This window comes from Nansenia antarctica (assembly GCF_963989245.1).
Source record: "Nansenia antarctica genome assembly, chromosome: 8".
Taxonomy (NCBI): domain Eukaryota; kingdom Metazoa; phylum Chordata; class Actinopteri; order Argentiniformes; family Microstomatidae; genus Nansenia; species Nansenia antarctica.
The window spans coordinates 49,112,666-49,132,156 of NC_137678.1; the positions used below are offsets into that span (position 1 = coordinate 49,112,666).

The following is a 19,491-nucleotide window of genomic DNA, read 5'->3' on the forward strand; positions in this document are numbered from 1 at the left end:
GTTTGACCCACAGACCTTCAACTCCTCTCTCTCCACCGTGATGCAAGCGGGTCGGTGGGGGTCTGGTCGGGCGGGGGGGGTGGGGGGGTGGATGGACATCTATCACCTCAAGGCAGTGATTTGGCCGACTTTTGGTGTTAGGTCACCGTGCAAGGGTTGGGCCTACTCCAAGGCCTGTGTTAACGCCACGTACAAATATTCCCCAAATACCCCCCAAGCAACACCTATTAGTGTGAATCTGGCTCAAGGGTCCACTTTTAATGTGTTAAACAAATGCTCATCTCCCAATGCTACTCTCGCCAGGTGAAGTCGTTTAGTTTGCAGGTGATTAGTGAACAGTGATACTCAGTTCTAATGTGTCCTCCTGGGTTTGGGTCAGGTCATGCTGTTCTAACCTAGATTATTACAGGGGGGGGGGGGGGTCCGGAGCTGTGTTGATCAACTGTGTCTCCTTGCTTTTTTTTTTGTGATCAACTTTTTTTATTTTTAAACAACTCGACAACAAGACAGGTACATTATAGACAATAACGACACATACAACACGGCACAGTACAATAAAACAAGAACCGAAAATAAACCACAACAAAATTAAAATGACGACCTCCCACCCCCCCCACCCGGGATCCAGGCTATTCGCTACATCAAGTGGAGCTTTTGAGGCTCAACGAAATTGAGTTCCACATCTCCAGTATTGGCTGTTTTGCCCCGTGCATCCGGGCTGTTGATAGCTCTAAGTAGACTATGTCTAGGTAAGTTAGGACCCAGACTCTCCGAGAAAGTGTATGGGGAGGCTTCCAATGTGTGGCAATTAACTTTCTCCTTGCTTTTGTTGTTGATGCCTACAGACTTCCTCCCAGGGTCTGTCTGTCTGGGCACTGCGTTGTCGTTCTGTCTGTTTTGTCGGGGGGAGGTCGGAGGTCGCTGTGATCGGGTTGTGCCGCTGCCATGTCCTTAAAGAAGGATTACCGGGATGTGGATGAGGACGAGCTACTGAGGAAGCTCTCTGAGGAAGAGCTGCAGAGGCTGGAGGACGAACTGCAAGAGTTAGACCCTGACGTAAGTTATGGTTTTTATCTTTTTATGACCTTCAGGTGGAGTTGCTGGAAAAAGGTTGTGGTTGAGGTTGGGGCCAGGCCAGGATGCACTAAATCACTGTGTCGCGATTGAATATCCAAGTGTGGATATTTCTGAAAAGAGATCCACAGCCTCTGAGAGAGAAACAGCCAATTTCTATGAGTAGGCTAGATCCCAGCCAGAATGAATCCCACCTCCCTGCAACCCTTCCCCACGTCATTGCTGTAAACATGATTTGTCAGCTTGGTAAAATCAAAGAACGGGCTGAATATGTCAATTTTAAAAAGACCCTGACATAGGTGTAGCCTATTCCATTTTCTGAGGTTGACTGAAACCGGGATACGAGCTCAGCAGATATTTATGGCTTTATGTAGCTACTTGGGGCTGTGTTTGTATCCATGATTGTTCATCATCTGTAGAGGTGTTGACAGAGCCAGTAATAGGGTCAGGATTAATGGCCAACAGCTCATAAATGCTGGAAGCTTGCTATGCCAAGAGAGCTAGCAAGGCTGTGTGTGTGTGTGTGTGTGTGTGTGTGTGTGTGTGTGTGTGTGTGTGTGTGTGTGTGTGTGTGTGTGTGTGTGTGTGTGCGTGCGTGCGTGCGTGCGTGCGTGCGTGCGTGCGTGCACTTGTGAGTTGCTGTCGTGTGTGCATTAGTGCGTGGGTAGTATCAGTGTGTATGTGAAAGAACCCACGTTTTCAAGTATTTCTTGCCTTTCAGAAGTCATAACATAAGCATTGTTATTTAGCCATGTTTAGGAGTCAAACTAATGTCTAGCTATGACTACTGTATTGCATGTTAGCACCCCTGCATTTGTAGGTGCTGAGAGCCAAGATAAGGTATCAGTCTATATGGACCTGTTTCTGCACTAAGAATAGCTACAGTATAATGCTTAACAGGTCTGGGAACTGTCTTTGTTCCATACTTGGATAGTGATAGTAAAAGCCCTGCAATTGATATTTACCGCATAAAGATACCACCATATCTGGCTATGCGGTACCCACCATATCTGGCTAAGTGGATCTCTATTTCAGGCTCTCTTTTAACTGTTTAATTAGGTTTGACCTTCCTGGGAGATATGCTAATTAGTATTTATGTCTGTGCTTTTGAGACATCAACACTGTCTACGAGGATAAGTAGTTCCTAGGGGGCCTGCTGTAAAACCAAAAGGCAATGTTGATCAGAAAAAGGCTTTTTGCACGCCTGAAGTAGTCTGATTGCTGCATAGTAATATAGAAGTTAAACCACCAACTGCCGAAGAATTCCGGAACACTCACCACCTAGAATGCCAATTGTTTTATGTGGTGTTTGCCAAGCAACAATACTGGCTACACAATTAAGCATCATCATTTATGCATAATCTTGGGTGAATAAAGCCACTCTTGGCACTCAATTTGGGTGACTTTATTCACTTTTGTCCTCTTAGAATGCCTTGTTACCTGCCGGCATGAGGCAGAAGGACCAGACCAAGAAGGCTCCCACAGGGAGCTTCGAGAGAGACAACCTGCTGGCCCACCTGGAGAAGCAGGCCAATGAGCATCCGGACCAGGAGGACCTTGTGCCCTTCACCGGGGAGAAGAGAGGTAGGAGGCCCATCCAGACACTCCCCAGAGAAGGATGTTAAATGTACATCACAGAAAGCTAGCATCCACGCTCCGTGCATTGTTGTTTTTTTCTCTCACATTTTTCTTCAGTTAAAGTGTAATGGAAGAGGGTTTTGTGCTCAAAACGACAAGAAGAGAGGTGCTGCCTTAAATAGTCCAGCACCTAAGAGAGGTGCTGCCTTAATATAAAAAAAGGTCACGTTTCCGTCCCCGGCGACCTTCATCAAACAAGCTTGTCCGTGAAATTAGCATGCATAAGAAAAAGGAAGGTGGTGGCGGAACCTCCTGTGCCGAGAGGGGTGTGGTCTGAAGACGGAAGGGCCTAACCACCTGACCAATCTCTGGCACAGAGGCCTGCATTTGTCCTTGTGTCAGGACATATGCCACTACCAACCTGACTGAGCCTGCCTATCCGTCAGGGCCTATGGCCAACTGGCCCGTTCCGTTCCCAGGTCCAGACCAGGTGAGGGGGAGCCTGCTGGGGAGCAGTCTGTCTCTTCTACTGCGGTCCCTTGCTCTACCCTGTCCCCTGAGGTGTGCTCTTGTGTCTTGTCCCACACTTCCCCCCACACAGATTCAAAAGCAATGATGTAAGCATAAGGCTAGGTGGGAGTTTCTCCCCTCAACAGACCGTTCCTTTTGAAGGGAGCGTTTCATACCGTACCTTCACTCCAGGCGATACACTGTGACACTTTTTAAGACGTGTTCCTATTTATTTGACCTAGATTAGCAATTTAAATGTTTAGAATAATGGAAGTGGATGTGGTCCAATATGTCTGGCCCAAAATGTGACCACATCCACTTATTGGAAATTGTGGAAGTGGAAGCTGCTAAATTATGTGGAAAAATCTAGGTTTGTGGTTAAATACGGACATTTTGAGGAAAGGGTAGAGGATTGAGGATAGAGCACCAGTCGCTCTGGTCTGACAGCCGCCACTGAGCTGGCTGGCGCAGGGACAACCAGGCTGCCAGAGGCTGGGTCAGGTGAGCTGACCTGAACACGGAATGACCAACTGTCTCCATGGCTTCAGCTGCTGTCACACCCAGAGAGCTCACAGTTTCTGATCCAGGACCAGACCTCTGACACCGCATTGTAGGTTTACACACACACACACATACGCCCACACACACACACTCACACTCACACTCACACACACACTCACACACACACACACACACACACACACGCCCACACACACACACTCACACACACACACACACACACACACACACACACACACACACACACACACACACATACGCCCACACACACACATACACACACACACCAGGGTTTCCGTTAGAAAAATTTGCCGCCGGACATCGTGTCCGGGAAGATTTCGATTTACCGGACAAACGTGAATTATTCCGGTCATCATTAAAATATAATTACATTTTTTTTTTTCAAAATCATATTTTTTTTTCTTAAAATCTAATATAGCTGTTTGTCGCGGTGATTACTGTTGTGTAGCGGCCTATATATGCCATTTAATGTCTATTTCTCATCCGATACGATTAGATGCGAGCTATATAATATATAATAATATAACATGATTCGCATGCGCGCTATGCCATTATGTCCAGCGCTGAACGGGCGCCTCACTGGGAACTGAACAGACAGCATCGATCAATGAACGGACTCCACATTACGTTAACTGAAGTTTGTTCAATTGTTTGGGATTAATGTGAGTTTTCTATTTTCTCTTTCCAGTTTTACCCTTTTTTTTATTTTTATCAATAAAACAACGTCATTTCTATAACCAGGGGGGTGTTCCATCGACGTCGCTGGAGGAAAGTCTGGGCTTGTTTTGACAAGTCTCGCGAGATCTATCAAGATATGCCTGGATCTTTTTAAGAGTCTCGCGGGACTTGGCGAAGTAGGCCTAGGTTTTCCTTTGGCGACGTTGATGGAACACCCCCCAGGTCTCGCTGGTTGGGAAGGCATTTCGTTTAGCTGCCTGTCAAATCATACTTAGGGGATAGCCCTGTAAGCTCATACGGGTCTGTATGTCGTCCTGAAGACCGGCTGTTAGATCATATCGCTGAAGTTTGTCTCCATCTTAGTGTAAATGTTGTCCGTTTCGTTTGTTATCCTTGTTATTGTGCGATAAAGTTAAGGCTTTCCGCTTCGGGCCACCATTTTCAGCTGGGCACCGGACACACACACACTCGTGCACGCGCGGCACTGCCCGAGAGAGAAGGACCCGCCCCCTTTGGTTAGCCTATAGGCTGGCTGGAGGGGGCGGGTCCTTCTCTCTCGGGCAGTGTTGTGTGTGTGTGTGTTTGGTGCTCAGCTGAGAATGGTGGCCCGAAGCCAATTTGAATACAAAATGTGAACTTTAGCGAATTGTATTCAAATTGTGCTTAGAGGGAATTATTTTCACCGGACATTTTGTCCGACGAGTTTTCAATTTGTCGGACTTCATCAAATTTTACCGGACAAAGTCCGGGAATTACCGGTTAACGGAAACCCTGACACACACACACACACACATACGCCAACACACACACACACATACACTCACACAAACATACATACACACACGTGCACACACACGCACACACACAGATGTCCCCCTCCAAGTGTCCATTCATAGCCGCTAATCCTGAGTCGTTAGCCGGTGTAGAGCATGATGCAGGGGGGCCAGATGCCAGGGATTGCTGGGAGTAACAGTAGCCCCCCTCGGTCCTGTGAGAACAGATTTTTAGAGCCCCCGTGAGTCAGGATTGCATGACGCAATGTGTATTAACTACGTCGTTTCCATGGTCAGTTGTTGAATACCAAATGGGAAAGAAGTAGTGACTAGAACACCATGGGCCGGTTTCGGCCTAGAGGCTAGAGAGGCCCGGCTAGCGATCAGAAGGTCGCTGGTTCGTTCCCCGCCCCCAGGAGGGAGCTCTATGTGCCCTTGAGCAAGGCACTTAACCCCTAATTGCTCCAGGGGTGCCGACTATGGCTGACTGTGTGCCTAGAGCAAAAAAGACCAAATTCCAACAATGGATTGTATGGCAAATAAAAACATTCTTCATTCTTCCAGGGAAGGCCTTCGTGCCTAAGAAGGTGGTAGACCCCATCATGGAGAACGTGACTCTGGAGCCGGAGCTGGAGGAAGCCCTGGCCAATGCTAGTGATGCTGAACTCTGTGACATCGCAGGTAGGGAGAAAGATAGGAGAAAGACACACCCATACAGTACACTGAGTACAATATGTACTTATTTTTTCTCTCCCTCCCTCCCTCCCTCAACTTTCTCCTCTCTCATTCTCTCTCATGCAGGAACACTGACACACACACACACACACACACACACACACACACACACACACACACACAATCATTTACAGACACTCCTACATTCTGTACATTTGTGAAAGACATTGAATTTGTATTGTGAATTGAACATACTGTTTTGTATACATTTCTCTGCATTGAGCTAAGGAAGTAGACATACTGTTGGTGAATACCTTACATATAATGTAACGTGTGATTGGACTTTCACTGTATGGTATGCACATTTGAGTTCTACCAGTGTCTAATCTGTTATTTAATCTAAACACAATGTTCTGTGTCAATTAATCTTCTCTGTAGACACTGAGGATCCTTAATGACCGCATAACCTTTTTGGTAACAAGACCTACAGTGGCTTTGTGTCGATTTCTGTCCTACTTCCTGTCACCATTTCCTCACGGTTAATGCTAAGTGGGATACTTGGGACGGCCTGACTCTGACCTCACTCCATTGAAGTGGAGATTTTAAACTGGTTAGGTCAGGGTTATGGGTTAGGGTAAAGGTGAGGATTGACCTAAGGATCCCACTTAGCATCTACCATTTCCTCTTTGCATGAAGAAATGCTATATTCATCCTAAAAAAACCACCACCACAGTCTCTCCATCAGTAATCCTCTGCTCTCATTTCACTCTGCTGTCTCCTCTAGCGCTCCACCCCTCCTCTCCCTGTGTCCCTCATCCTGACATCCTCTTCCTCCATCTTCACCCTCTCCTCGTCTTCATCATACCCTCCATTAGTGTCTCCTCCTGCTGGACATGACGGTTGCGCTCTCTAGGACAATAGACGGGGTATCTGGATGCCTGCCCATGCATATCCTGCCATAGCATTTTCTTCATGTTGTTGTCTGTCGCCATTTTATTTGGATACTGCCCTCTAGTTCATCTGCATCTTCTAGATAATGAACTGCAAGTCTGTTGCTATGCAACAATTTACTAAGGTTAGGGTTAGGTTGCGGGTTCAGTTTAAAGGTCAGGGTCAGGGTTAGGGTTAGAACTTAGGTTAGTGTAAGCGTTAGGGTCATGTTTAGCGGACAGTTGAAGAGTTTGTTGATAGTTAAGTTACAACATCTAGGGCTGGTTTCACAGACAAGGCTTAGGCCTAATCCTAGACTATAAAGCATCTTCAATGGAGATTTTCCATTGCAAGTGTGATTTAGTCCAGGATTAGGCTTAAGCCTTGTCTGTGAAACCGGCCCAGAGTAAACTATCTGCGGGGGACTGTCCAAATAAAGTGATTTGATGTGAGTTTGATGCGGGTTGGGCAGGTAAGCTTGCACCTCCCACGCTGACCCCATAGAAAAACAGAATAAAATCAACATTCCATGGCGAGTGAGCCGGCCGCCATCTTTGGTGTACCATTCTTGAGTAAGGCACTTAACCCTAAGTTACTCCAGGGAGACTGCCCCTGTAATCTCTAATTGTAAGTCACTTTGGATAAAAGCGTCTGCTAAATGGTTAAAATGTAAATCGTCGTGTTTAGTTTAGTTTGCCCACTCCTGAGTCACAGTAAATGGTGCCTGGCAGTTTGCTTGCTTGGAGTGATTCAGCCCTCTCAGATACTTCATTGGTTTGCAATTAATAATAGCGCCAGATGAGTCACTGGCTCCATGGACTACTAAAAATGGACAGCCTGTTCTCTGTTGTTTGTGTCTGTAAAAACAACCTGTTCTCATACACTCTGTCACCTTGACAGATGAAAAGATGTGCTGGCTGTTTTTTTTGGGAAGTGCTTTCTTTCTGCTGTTTTTCTGCTTTCTTCTTGGCTCCCTGTTTTGACTCTGTTCGTTTGTGCTTGCCTCAGAGCTGGTGCTGTACCAAATAAATCTGAACCCACTGGCTGGACGAGTGCGCGGAAGATAAAACAACCCCAGAAATATGCATAGTCTATACACACAGTCAAGGTATTTCTCCAGCAGGAGAAAGGCTGGTGGAGGTAGCAATCGGAGGACCGTTTCATTGTAAGGCATGGAATGGAATGACCGATGGTATTAAACACTGATTCCATTCCATGCATCACAATGAGCCTGTCCTCCAGACTCTTTATACCGTCTTCATAGGGCGTACACGCTCTGGGAAACAATGTCTGTATCGAGTGACATTTGTAACAATGACAATTGCTACTTGAACAATGCCCTTCGTCGTGATCTGCATTGCGACGGTTGTTTTTGGTGTGTGTCGTGCTGTGATGTGAATTGCTTTGTGTGAAATGTACTGGATGTCTGGGCTGATGTTTTTTTTGCGTGGGATGTTTTTGAGTTTGAACCTGCTCTGAAGGCCCACTTACTGTGTCTCTGCTCTGGTGACTCGGTCAAGTAAACATAATCCCAACTGAAGGAAGGGTTGGCATCCACCCACTACCTTCCCTTGGATCTATTCCCCTCTGGTCACGTCATTTGACCCACTCTCTCTCTCTCTCCCCCTCTCTCTCTCTCTTCCCCCCGCCCCCCCCCTCTCTCTCTCTCTCTCTCTCTCTCCCCCCCCCCCTCTCTCTCTCCCCTCCCCCCACTATCTCGCTCTCTCATACTTTATTTTTTCTCTCCTTTCTTCCTATCACTCCATCTCCTCTCCTTCACCACCAGCCATTTTGGGCATGCACACTCTGATGAGTAACCAGCAGTACTACGAAGCCCTGGCCAGCAGCAACATTGTCAACAAACAAGGTTTAAACAGTAAGTGGGATAGCTCCTGGGAACTGCCCTAATGTGATTCGTCTGTTTATCCTATGTTATACTTACAGTAAACCTTTATTGTAAACTTGCAAGTGGCAAGACAAATGGTGTTAGTTGAACATAGAGTTAAATGGGCCAAAGCTGTAATGCATGCTTCAGAACAAATAGCTCCAATTGAGAACTGTTCTCAAGTTTGGTTATCGCCTAATAATTCTTGCAAATTCATATTTAATCTCAGTCTTTGATCTGAACTATTTGTTATTCTGTTACCTTTACTTGACATGCTGTCTCTATGTTGTTATGGAGTTCCTTAAAGGAGATGTTTTGCTTTTTAGAGAAGGCAGCTTACTTGCCCCATAAAAGTGATTCAGTTAGATCTAAGGCGAGCGTGGCTGTTGACTACATGCTGAGATTCCAAAATAGCACACGTACATGCACTCAAAAACAGTCTGGATTGTTCTACAGCACTTGCAAAGAATTGAAAAAACAATGAGCCATCCCTTTGAAAATGAAATGACGTTTTTGATAGATTTTTCTAATGAGTTTTCTACATAGTATAGAATGAATAGATTTAGTATATATGAACCAAACAAGAGTGTGATTTTCACTCATAGTATGCCATGCCCGTTGCAGGTGTTATCCAGTGCGCCCAGTATAAGCCCGTCCCTGACGAACAGCCCAACGCTACTGATGTTGAGGAAACGCTGCAGAGGATGAAGAGGAACGACCCTGACCTTCTGGAGGTCAACCTCAATAACATCAGGGTAATTCTGACCATTGATGTACATATGCATGATTTATGATATAACACAGTACAGTAATACTATCAACAGGATATGGTTGATAAGCCAGGGGTCGGGGTCAATGCCATCAGTGTAATGGAAATTCCAAGGCGAGATCGGTCCATCACCCGTTTAACTACCCAATGTTAGACGTGTAGGTCTGTATAGCAGGCACAGCCCTGCTCCACCCTGATGGAGGCCTTACAGCTGAAAACAGCAGTGCCAATAATAGTTCTCTACGAACGACGTCTTTTCTTTGACAAAAGTATTTTCTTGTCACTTTTGTTTTCTAGAATATTCCAGTGCCTGTCCTGAAGGCCTACGCAGACGTCTTGAAAGAGAACACGGCCGTAGAGCGTCTGAGTATTGTAGGAACCAGGAGTAACGACCCCATAGCCTTTGTGAGTGACTTAACTGTACACGGCTGGTGATTCATATATTTCATTGGAGACTTTACAGAAGTTCAAACACCACCACCACCCGCGGCATCGAATTGCTAGCTTTTCGGTGGCGCATATTTTTTTAACATACCTGACACCAAAGCAAATTCCTGGAAACCATTGTTTGCCGTGGCAATAATGTGTCCGGTATATTTTCATTCAGTGTCCCCCGTGGGTCTGTTTGTGGTAGGCCCTGGCTGATATGCTGAAGGTCAACACCACTCTGAAGAGTCTGAACGTGGAGTCTAACTTCATCACAGGGACAGGCATCCTATCTCTGATAGGGGCCCTGCAGTCCAACACAACTCTGCAAGAACTCAAGATCGACAACCAGGTAGGGACTAGTTGGTCTGTCTGTCTGTCTGTCTGTCTGTCTGCCTGTCGGGAACTTTAGAGTGCCTAAGCAGAAGCCTTGAAAGACAATCTGTCTGTCTGTCTGTCTGTCTGTCTGTCTGTCTCTTTTTATTTATGTATTTATTATCACTCAATCTATGAATGTGTCTGCCACCTTATCAGATGCCCTATACTGGCTAGCAGACACAACTTATAGAGAAATATTCAGTTTACAGTATGTGATGGTGATAATAAATATCTCTCTCTGGACGGATTACGGTACTTTCAACAAGTTTGAAAAGCGTTTGCACTAGTGTGGAGTTATTTTCAGAAGGATAGATTATTGTATTAAAAATAAAAGAAGCTAAATGTTATATTAGAGACTTAATATGGTCATTAGGCCTTACTGTACATCTAACAAGTGAAATATGTCCTAACATAGTAGGATGAATATCACTACTCCATGCTTCATATTTGTTTATGTGTCATACATATTTGGCCCCACTTTGTTCAGAGAGTTCAGGTATTTGGGTAGTTAGATTTAGCTTGATCGTGTTTTCAAAGGGTGCTTCAGGTTTAGGGTAAGGGTTAAATGAATTAGAGGAACAGTTTGTCTTCATAGTTAGTTAAACAATCTACCAACTATCTCTAGGGCACTATCCAAATATATCTACCTGAATAGTTTGTCTTGATAGCTGATAGATTGTTTAACTAACTATCTCTAGGGGACTATCCAAGTCAGATGTTCCTGAGAATCTTCATACGTCGTCATTATGCTGCATCGTAACGCGTGTGATTCGTCGTTCCCCCCCGTCTCCAAACAGAGCCAGCCGTTGGGGAACAAGGTGGAGATGGAGATTGCCAGTATGTTGGAGAAGAACAGGTCGTTGCTCAAGTTTGGCTACCACCTCACCCAGCAGGGCCCGCGCCTGTGGGGCTCCAACGCCATGATGAACAACAATGACCTGGGTGAGATCTTTGTTCCAGTCATGCTACAGTACCACTCATTCACTAATGCAACCATCCTAATAATAATAGTAATAATAATAATACTAATAATAATACTAATAATAATAATACACTGAATTCATATTGAGCTTTTCTAAGACCCAAAGATGCTTATCTTTTCACACAAGTCCCACAATCACTCACTCTGTCTTTCTTAGTAGACATCTCACAATTTTATGACATCCTTTTCCTCCATCCATCCTTTTCCATTCTCACATTTGTACGATCCTCAAAAACCCTCACTCACTCACACCTCAGACCTTTGAATATTATATTATAGATTTTGTTTTTAAATATAAACTTTCCAAGAAATGAAAAAAGCATTGCACTCATGGAACTGAGCCTCTCCGTCTGTTTGAGTCGATTGTAATCTAACTTAGTGCACCATCAGAGCATCATAATTTTACTGTAACTCAATAAGGCAAGGGGGCAGAGCCAATTCCAGGGAACATAAGTTCCTGGCTGTTTCGATCTCGTCTCTCTGGAAGATGACATCATCAAAGCTGAACTGGTGTTCCTGTGATCCGGAACAGCTGAGCTGAGGCACTACCAGTGACTAATTTAAAGCTGTTTATAAAAGGAGCATCACAGGACATGCCTGTGTTCTTGTACCAATGTTGCTCCATACATCAATACTATTATTACACTGTGTGTCTGTATGATTTTACGACTCTTCTTGAGAAGATATGCATGAGCTGCTCTTGTAAATTATTATGATTAGTGTTTCTTTTAGAATGTGAAAAGCACACTCATTGTATACAGTTGTATTTAATGTCGGTCATCGTGTGTACATGCTTGCGCGTGTGTGTGTGTGTGTACATGGGTGGGCATGCATTTATCTGTATACCACTGTTTTGTTACAGCTCGGATTGTTCGATCTGACTCAGATGGTTCCTTTACCCTCACTCTGTCCGTGCCAGAGTTGGAGAGGGCGTTTGGTAAAAAGTTCAAGAGCAAGTCCAAGTAAAGACAGCCATTTTATGAATAGTCTTTCCTCTACAGCAGTCTCTTGCTTCAGCAGTCTCTTGCCTACCCATTACTACCTGCGTCTTCCTCTCCTTTTCTCCACCCCCCCTCCTTCCTCTCTCTCTCCAGCAGTGACCTTCTTTAGTAGCTCTTAAGATCTTAAGTAGGCCTTCATTGTCAGGGGCTTGCTTCTGGCTTTTACAATTTCAGTGACATGGGAGAAGGTTTGAAGGTGACTTTGACTGGCTATTTTCTTCAAAACTCTATCAGGCAAACGGTACAGGACACAACTGCTTTGCTCGACTATATGTTTCTCTTCAAGCACTTCTGCTTACTTGTTGGTTCTACAAAATGGTTAAGACAAGACACTAAGATGTCTAAGACAAATATATTGAAATGTTTTCATTGCTCCTCTAATTTCTGTGTGCTTACTCTGCCTCCCTCCCTCCCTATCTTTCTCTCTCCCTCTCTCTGTCTCTGTCTCTCACTTCCTTACCACAGTAAGAAAGAGAAGGCTTGAAGGTGGGCCCATCTTCCCCAAGTGTCGGTCAAACGTGTAGCCTCCCCTGCCGGAGTTGCCCGCCTCACCCCGCCCCGCCCTGCCCTGCCCCTCCACATCCAACCAAACTCCCACAATAAACCCCTGTTTCAACCCCAACTCTACAGAGATGGGCCCTGGTCAAATACATTTTAAAGTGCATCCTTCCTTCCTTCCTACCTACCTTTCTCTTTTACTTGGAGTAAATATCTCTCACAGACTAATTTGTTTGACAAACAAACTCATCTGACTTGACAGGATCTATAAAAACTCTGTTTTTCATCCAATTATATAGATCAGTGATTTCTTCAAGTGTTGGAGGATGGAAGGAAGGATGTATTTCAGAAGTATTGGAACAGAGCAATGGTTATATTTGAAGAGGCGGGGGGGGGGGGGACTCTGGTGAATGCTGTCTCACCTGAGGCATGTACTTATCTACTATTGTAAATGTTTTCTTTCACAGTTTTTCTACAGATACTGGTTAGATGACAGATCAGTTATGACAGTTGGTCATTGTGAGACTAATCCACCATAAAGAATATATTTATTTGTTTTTACTGGAGATGATGTTTTGTGGTTGTAGAACTTAAATGGTGTACACCCATTCTGTAAAATGCTGCACCACCACCTGTGATGTCTTCCTGACTGTGGGTGTGTTCGTAAATACGCTCTGAGAGCGCCGGAGCACACCGTTCGGTAAATAAATGATTTCAGTTGAAACCAGAGCACTCAGAGCAAATTTCCAGAGCGTATTTACAAACGCACCATTTAGGACATTACACACTGCATATTTCAGCATTTTGCAACCACTTAACGTAAGTCATTTGTGTGAGGTTCATAAAGGTTTGTAGTCAGCTCACACCGTTTGTATGCAATGTCATTTGGAGGTAGAAGCTATGTTCAGAGGTGTAGGTAGAGATAATATATTTAGGGGTGTTATTTATTAATGATTACCCCTAATAAGGTTTGAACTGTCAGAGTTTTGTTCTGGTTGTTGCTTTTTTCAGTTGAACTGTAAACGATGGTCTTGAATGTGCCAGCTACCCAAGTGTTCTTGAAGTGCAATGTCATTTTGTAGTCAAAAAAGATCACCATTAAGGTTCCATATGAAATAAACATAGAACGTATAAATCACAGTCTTCACGTGAAAACTGCTATAGTTGTGGAGATGATACATATGAGGTGAATAATCTGTGAATCCCCCCCTTTAAGTCAAATCACCCTGATCTCTTTCAAAACTGTAAATCCCATATCATCAACAGAACTGGGGGAGGAAAAAAAAAACAATTTTGGTCTGTGAACAAGTTTTATTTATTCTTAAGCAGAACATACAAGATGGTCCTTTATTGCTGATATAGCATTCCATTCTGGTTACCATGACATTCTCACAACCGACCAAGGAGTACAACTGAATTATCAAGCATAATAATGTCCTCTTAAACTGTATTTATTTATTTATATATATTTGTTTTTTGCTGATTAAGCAAATTATTGAACAAACTATCCGCAATCCAGGGGGGAAAACTGATGTTCCCTCTCTTCACATGATGGAAAATCTAGCCCTCCAGTCAATACTGTTTTTAATCATTTTTTTCCATTTTTTTTCCATAGCAAATCCTGATAGCGTTATTGAATTCCAGTTAAATGTCGAAGCTTAAAGCTGAGTTTCAGCAGTACTGCTGTGTGGTCATCCTCATCAAAAACTGTAAATGAAATTCCTGCATACATGTTATTACCATTATCATACCATGATAATATAACCACATTCAAAATCAGAGTTATTGCCATATATTTTTGCGTGACTAAGAGGAAAAAATTGATATTGTACATATTCACAAAAGATTTGACTAGACAAATGGCATGCACGACATAAGAAGGTACACAGAGTTGATATAAAATTTGTTCAGACCGACGTAATGATTATGGGGTGAAGTGGGGCACGACACATAGGTGTACATATACGTGCGTGTGCAAAAAGTTGTTATAAGACAACCAAACATAGCCTATGAAACGATTCTTCAAATGTCCTTTAAAGATAAAATATGGCTTATAGAGTTATTCTCAGATATTGTTTTGACAGACACACAGTAATGATTATTTCGTTGATCATTTGCACCTCAGGCTATTTACAAATAAAACTGGCTGCGTTCGTAGATTCGCTCGAGAGAGCGCCGGAGCGCACACTGGGTTCGACGTCATAAAGGGACCAAGTCATTTGACTGGACAAGAGGCATTCCATGAGTGCTGATCAGATTTCCAAAGCGAATTTACGAACGCAGCCTCATACTGTATATTGGGTGTGTATCATAATATGATTTTGACTTCATGCATTTTGTTGTTATTGAGACCCACAATGCTGTGTGCTGAGAATCAATAACAATTCAGAATCTCTTTGTACAGAGTGGCCATGCGTCGGGATTTCAACCTAAACAGAGAGCAAGGGACTCCTCAAACCCTCTCACATCATCCAGTGGCCTAGAGAGAAAGAAGGAACTTGAAATGGTATGTTGTCTCAATTACATACACATGTGTAGGATATGACAGTCCAATAGCACACGCACACACATCCCCCCCAACACACACACACACACACACACACACACACACACACACACACACACACACACACACACACACACACACACACACACACACACACACACACACACAGGCATAGAGAGTGAGGAGGAATGTGTACAACAGGCTGGTAGTCCATATGACCTGGAAACACTAATCAGAAATCAGAAAAGGAATAAAGAAAAACGTTCACAGACCACTCAAGGTGAGAATGTGTTTGTAAAGTTGTAACAATGGTATTATTCCTTGAACGTAACCAAGGAACATGCTATGTTTTCTGTGTGTGTGTGTTTTAAAGTTCCCAAATGAGTGACTGTTCATAATGAGATTTGATTTCAGTATAATAATAAAAACAGGCCACATATACAAGAGGACAGTAAACACACTTTTACAACTAAATGTAAAACATGTAAATGTAACAACTAAAAGGTGAATGGGTGCTACAGTACAACCAGCAGCATGATACAGATGAGCCCAAGCCATCTTGTGGTTTGTGGCAGCTATTGCATTGGGAGGTGAATGAGAGTTTAGCTGTAAACTGGTTTAGATCAGTTATTCCACACTTTTCCCTTGAATACTGTCACAGACTTGTCATGCATTTTGTTGTTATAGAGACCCACAATGCTGTGTGCTGAGAATCAATAACAATTCAGAATCTCTTTGTACAGAGTGGCCAGGCATCGGGATATCTCCCTGAATACCTAAAGAGAGCGAGGGACTCCTCAAACCCTCTCACATCATCCAGTGACATGGAGAGTGAGGAGGAACATGGAATGGTATGTTGCCCCCATTACATACACATGTGTAGGATATGACAGTCCAATAGCACATGCGCGCGCACACACACACACACACACACACACACACACACACACACACACACACACACACACACACACACACACAACCAGTGGCATAGAGAGTGAGAAGGAACTTAATATGGTATGTTGCCCCCATTACATACACATGTGTAGGTTGTGACAGTCCAAGTTATTTGTTTGTATTATTGTAACCAAGGAACATGCTATGTTTTCTGTGTGTCTGTGTGTGTGTGTGTCTGTGTGTGTGTGTGTGTGTGTGTGTTTTAAAGTTCCTAAATGAGTGACTGTTCATAATGAGATTTGATTTCAGCATAATTGTTATGTATTGAAGTGTGATTTTTGAGCTATGTGAACCACCGTAGTTGGAGTGATGAAAAGCGTATAGGTAACTAGTGTTGCCCGGGCAGGAATGCGGAAGTGATACTATGCCTGTATACCTGCGGTTTGGTCAGTAAAGCTACGGAGATATATCAAAGTGTTTCGCCGCCTCTGCCTCCATTCTTTATTGTGAATTCTAGATGTTATTGGCTATATACATAACAAAACAATTGGCGACGAGGATTGACGAACTTGTGCGGCGGTTTCGTTTCCCCCTGGATTACAAATTATCACCGGCGGGAGTCATGATCAGGGCGGTGTGCGTGCTGTGAAGTTCGGAAAAAGAGAAACTCACACACTGCGCATATTGGAGGAGAGTAAACAAGTAAGTGAAACGGACTTGCTTAAAGTGGGAAAATGCCGATGACGGGAGCATTTGGACAGTTTGATGACACTTTAGAGACTTGGAATGCTTACACTGAACGGTTTGAGTTTTTTGTTATTGCTAATGACATTAAAGATAACAAGGTGGTGGCAACCTTCCTTAGTATAATAGGAGCTAAAACGTTTGGCTTGCTAAGGGACTTACTCCAACCAAATAAGCCAGGTGCCTATTCTTACAAGGACATTGTGACAACGTTAAATGGACATTTTTGCCCAAAGCCTTTGGTGATTGCAGAGCGGTTCAGGTTCCACAAGAGGAATCAAGAGGAAGGTGAATCCATTACTCAATATGTAGCAGTACTGAGGAAATTGACTGAACATTGTCAGTTTGGCACATCACTGTGTGACACTCTGTGTGACAGACTTGTGTGTGGATTAAGGAGTGAGGCAATACAGAAGCGCCTGCTCACAGAGGAGCACCTCACATTTAAGACAGCTGTGGATATTGCAATATCAATGGAGCTAGCTGCCAGGGAAGCACTGCAGCTAGGGGCTGCCTCAAGAGTGCATGGTGTAGCAGCCACACATGATAGACAGAGAGGGGGTACCCTGGAATGTTATCGTTGTGGGAAACGTGATCACCTGTCATCAGAATGCTGGGCGAGGGAGCTCCTATGCCGTCACTGTGACAAGAGGGGACACATTGAGCGGGTTTGTAGAGCTAAGAGAGAGAAGTCAACAAAGGACACCTTTAAAGAGGGTAGTGTTGGTCTAGTGGATAGTGAGTTGGACTTGGGATCGGAAGGTTGTGAGTTCAAATCCCGCCTGAAGCCACACCACTACTAGTGTGCCCTTGGGTAAGGCACTTAGCCCTCAGTTACTCCAGGGGGAATGTCCCTGTAATTCATAATTGTAAGTCGCTTTGGATAAAAGCGTCTGCTAAATGGCAAAATTAATTAAATTAATTAAAGATAGGAAAAAGTCAGACAAGGCAAACACAGACCACTGGCGGTCAAAGAAGAAACTGCACAGTGTTAAGCAGCGACAGACAAGCAGCAGTGGAACAGACTCAGAAGAGGAGTTACCAATAAAGGTGTTAACTGTAAAAGGAGGCTCGGCAGCCTAAAGTGTCACCCCGTTATTGGAAGGACATCCCATTACGATGGAAATCGATACTGGAGCTGCTGTATCACTAATGTCAAAGACACTGTTCGAGAAAAAAACTGAACCATATGCCATTGACTCAGGCAAAGCTCATTCTAAAAACATACACAGGTGAAACCGTCTCCATGGTTGGGAGGGCTGAGGTCCTAGTTGAATTAAATGGACAAAAAGTCAGGCTTCCGATCTATGTGGTCAGAGGGGACTATCCAGCACTGATGGGCAGACCATGGCTGGAGGTGATGCGTCTGAACTGGAGAAAGGTGAATGCAGTATCAGAAGATACCACCGGCCTATCAGCAGTGTTAAAGCGACATGCAGCTGTGTTTAAAGACGAGCTGGGGAGCATGAAAGGCATCACAGTCAAGCTGCAGGTCAAACCTGATTCCAAACCACGCTTTATGAAAGCCAGGACTGTTCCCTATGCACTCAGGCCAAAGGTCGACGCTGATATACAGAGGCTGGTGAAGATTGGGGTCATTGAGCCAGTACCATACAGCGACTAGGCCACCCCCGTGGTCCCGGTAATTAAGAGAGATGGATCAGTTCGCCTGTGTGGTGACTTCAAGGTAACTGTTAACCCCGGTGCTGACTGTTGAACAATACCCTCTTCCAGTGATTGAGGACCTGTTTGCTGGGTTGGCTGGTGGTAAGAAATTCAGTAAAATCGATCTGAACCAGGCCTACCTACAGATGCATGTTGAAAAAGAGTCACAGGAGCTCCTCACCATCACCACCCACAAGGGTCTCTATAGATATCACCATCTGCCGTTTGGCATCACCTCTGCCCCGGCAGTGTTCCAGAGGGCCATGGATCAGGTCCTGAGTGGTCTCTCTGGTGTGCAATGCTATCTGGATGATATCTTGGTGACTGGAAAGGATGATGAAGAACATCTGCTGAACCTGGATAAAACTCTGGGAAGACTTGAAGAATATGGCTTACGTGTTCGCCAGGAAAAATGCGACTTCTTCAAGGCAGCAGTGGAATACCTGGGCCATGTCATCGATGCAGACGGGCTCCACACAGCGCCCTCTAAAGTGACCGCCATTTCAGAGGCTCCTGCTCCCGAGAATGTGAGCCAGTTGAGATCTTTCCTTGGGCTTCTAAACTATTATGGCAAGTTTATTCCACAGCTGGCTACGCGGCTAAAGCCGTTGCACGAACTACTGAGGGAGGGCAAAACATGGTCATGGTCAAAAGAATGTGACGCAGCGTTTAACATAGCCAAAGCAGCATTGACCGACAAGAGGGTGTTAACACACTTCGACCCGTCCTTGCCTCTCCAACTCGCATGTGACGCGTCGCCATATGGAGTGGGCGCCGTGGTGTCCCATATCACACCGACTGGAGAAGACAAACCCATCGCGTTTGCGTCATGTACGCTGAGCACAGCAGAAAGGAACTATCCACAGATAGAGAAAGAAGCATTAAGCATTATCTTTGGAATCAAAAAGTTCCACACTTACCTGTTCGGAAGGAGGTTCACCCTGCTGACCGACCATCGTCCTTTGACATCCATCTAGGGTCC

The 19,491-nt window shown here is 44.5% G+C and overlaps 1 protein-coding gene across 1 annotated transcript; it reads left to right on the forward strand.

Annotated features, from left to right (window-relative positions):
* Positions 1 to 945: 945 nt before the first annotated feature.
* Positions 946 to 12,164, forward strand: LOC308164538 (tropomodulin-1-like; the record flags this gene model as incomplete). Its single annotated transcript, XM_080538607.1, has 9 exons — positions 946 to 1,056; positions 2,502 to 2,658; positions 5,718 to 5,834; positions 8,545 to 8,634; positions 9,268 to 9,398; positions 9,710 to 9,817; positions 10,047 to 10,190; positions 11,014 to 11,158; positions 12,061 to 12,164. The coding sequence occupies 9 exons, from the start codon at positions 946 to 948 to the stop codon at positions 12,162 to 12,164; spliced, it is 1,107 nt and encodes a 368-aa protein (XP_080394733.1).
* Between the last annotated feature and the right edge of the window lie 7,327 nt (positions 12,165 to 19,491).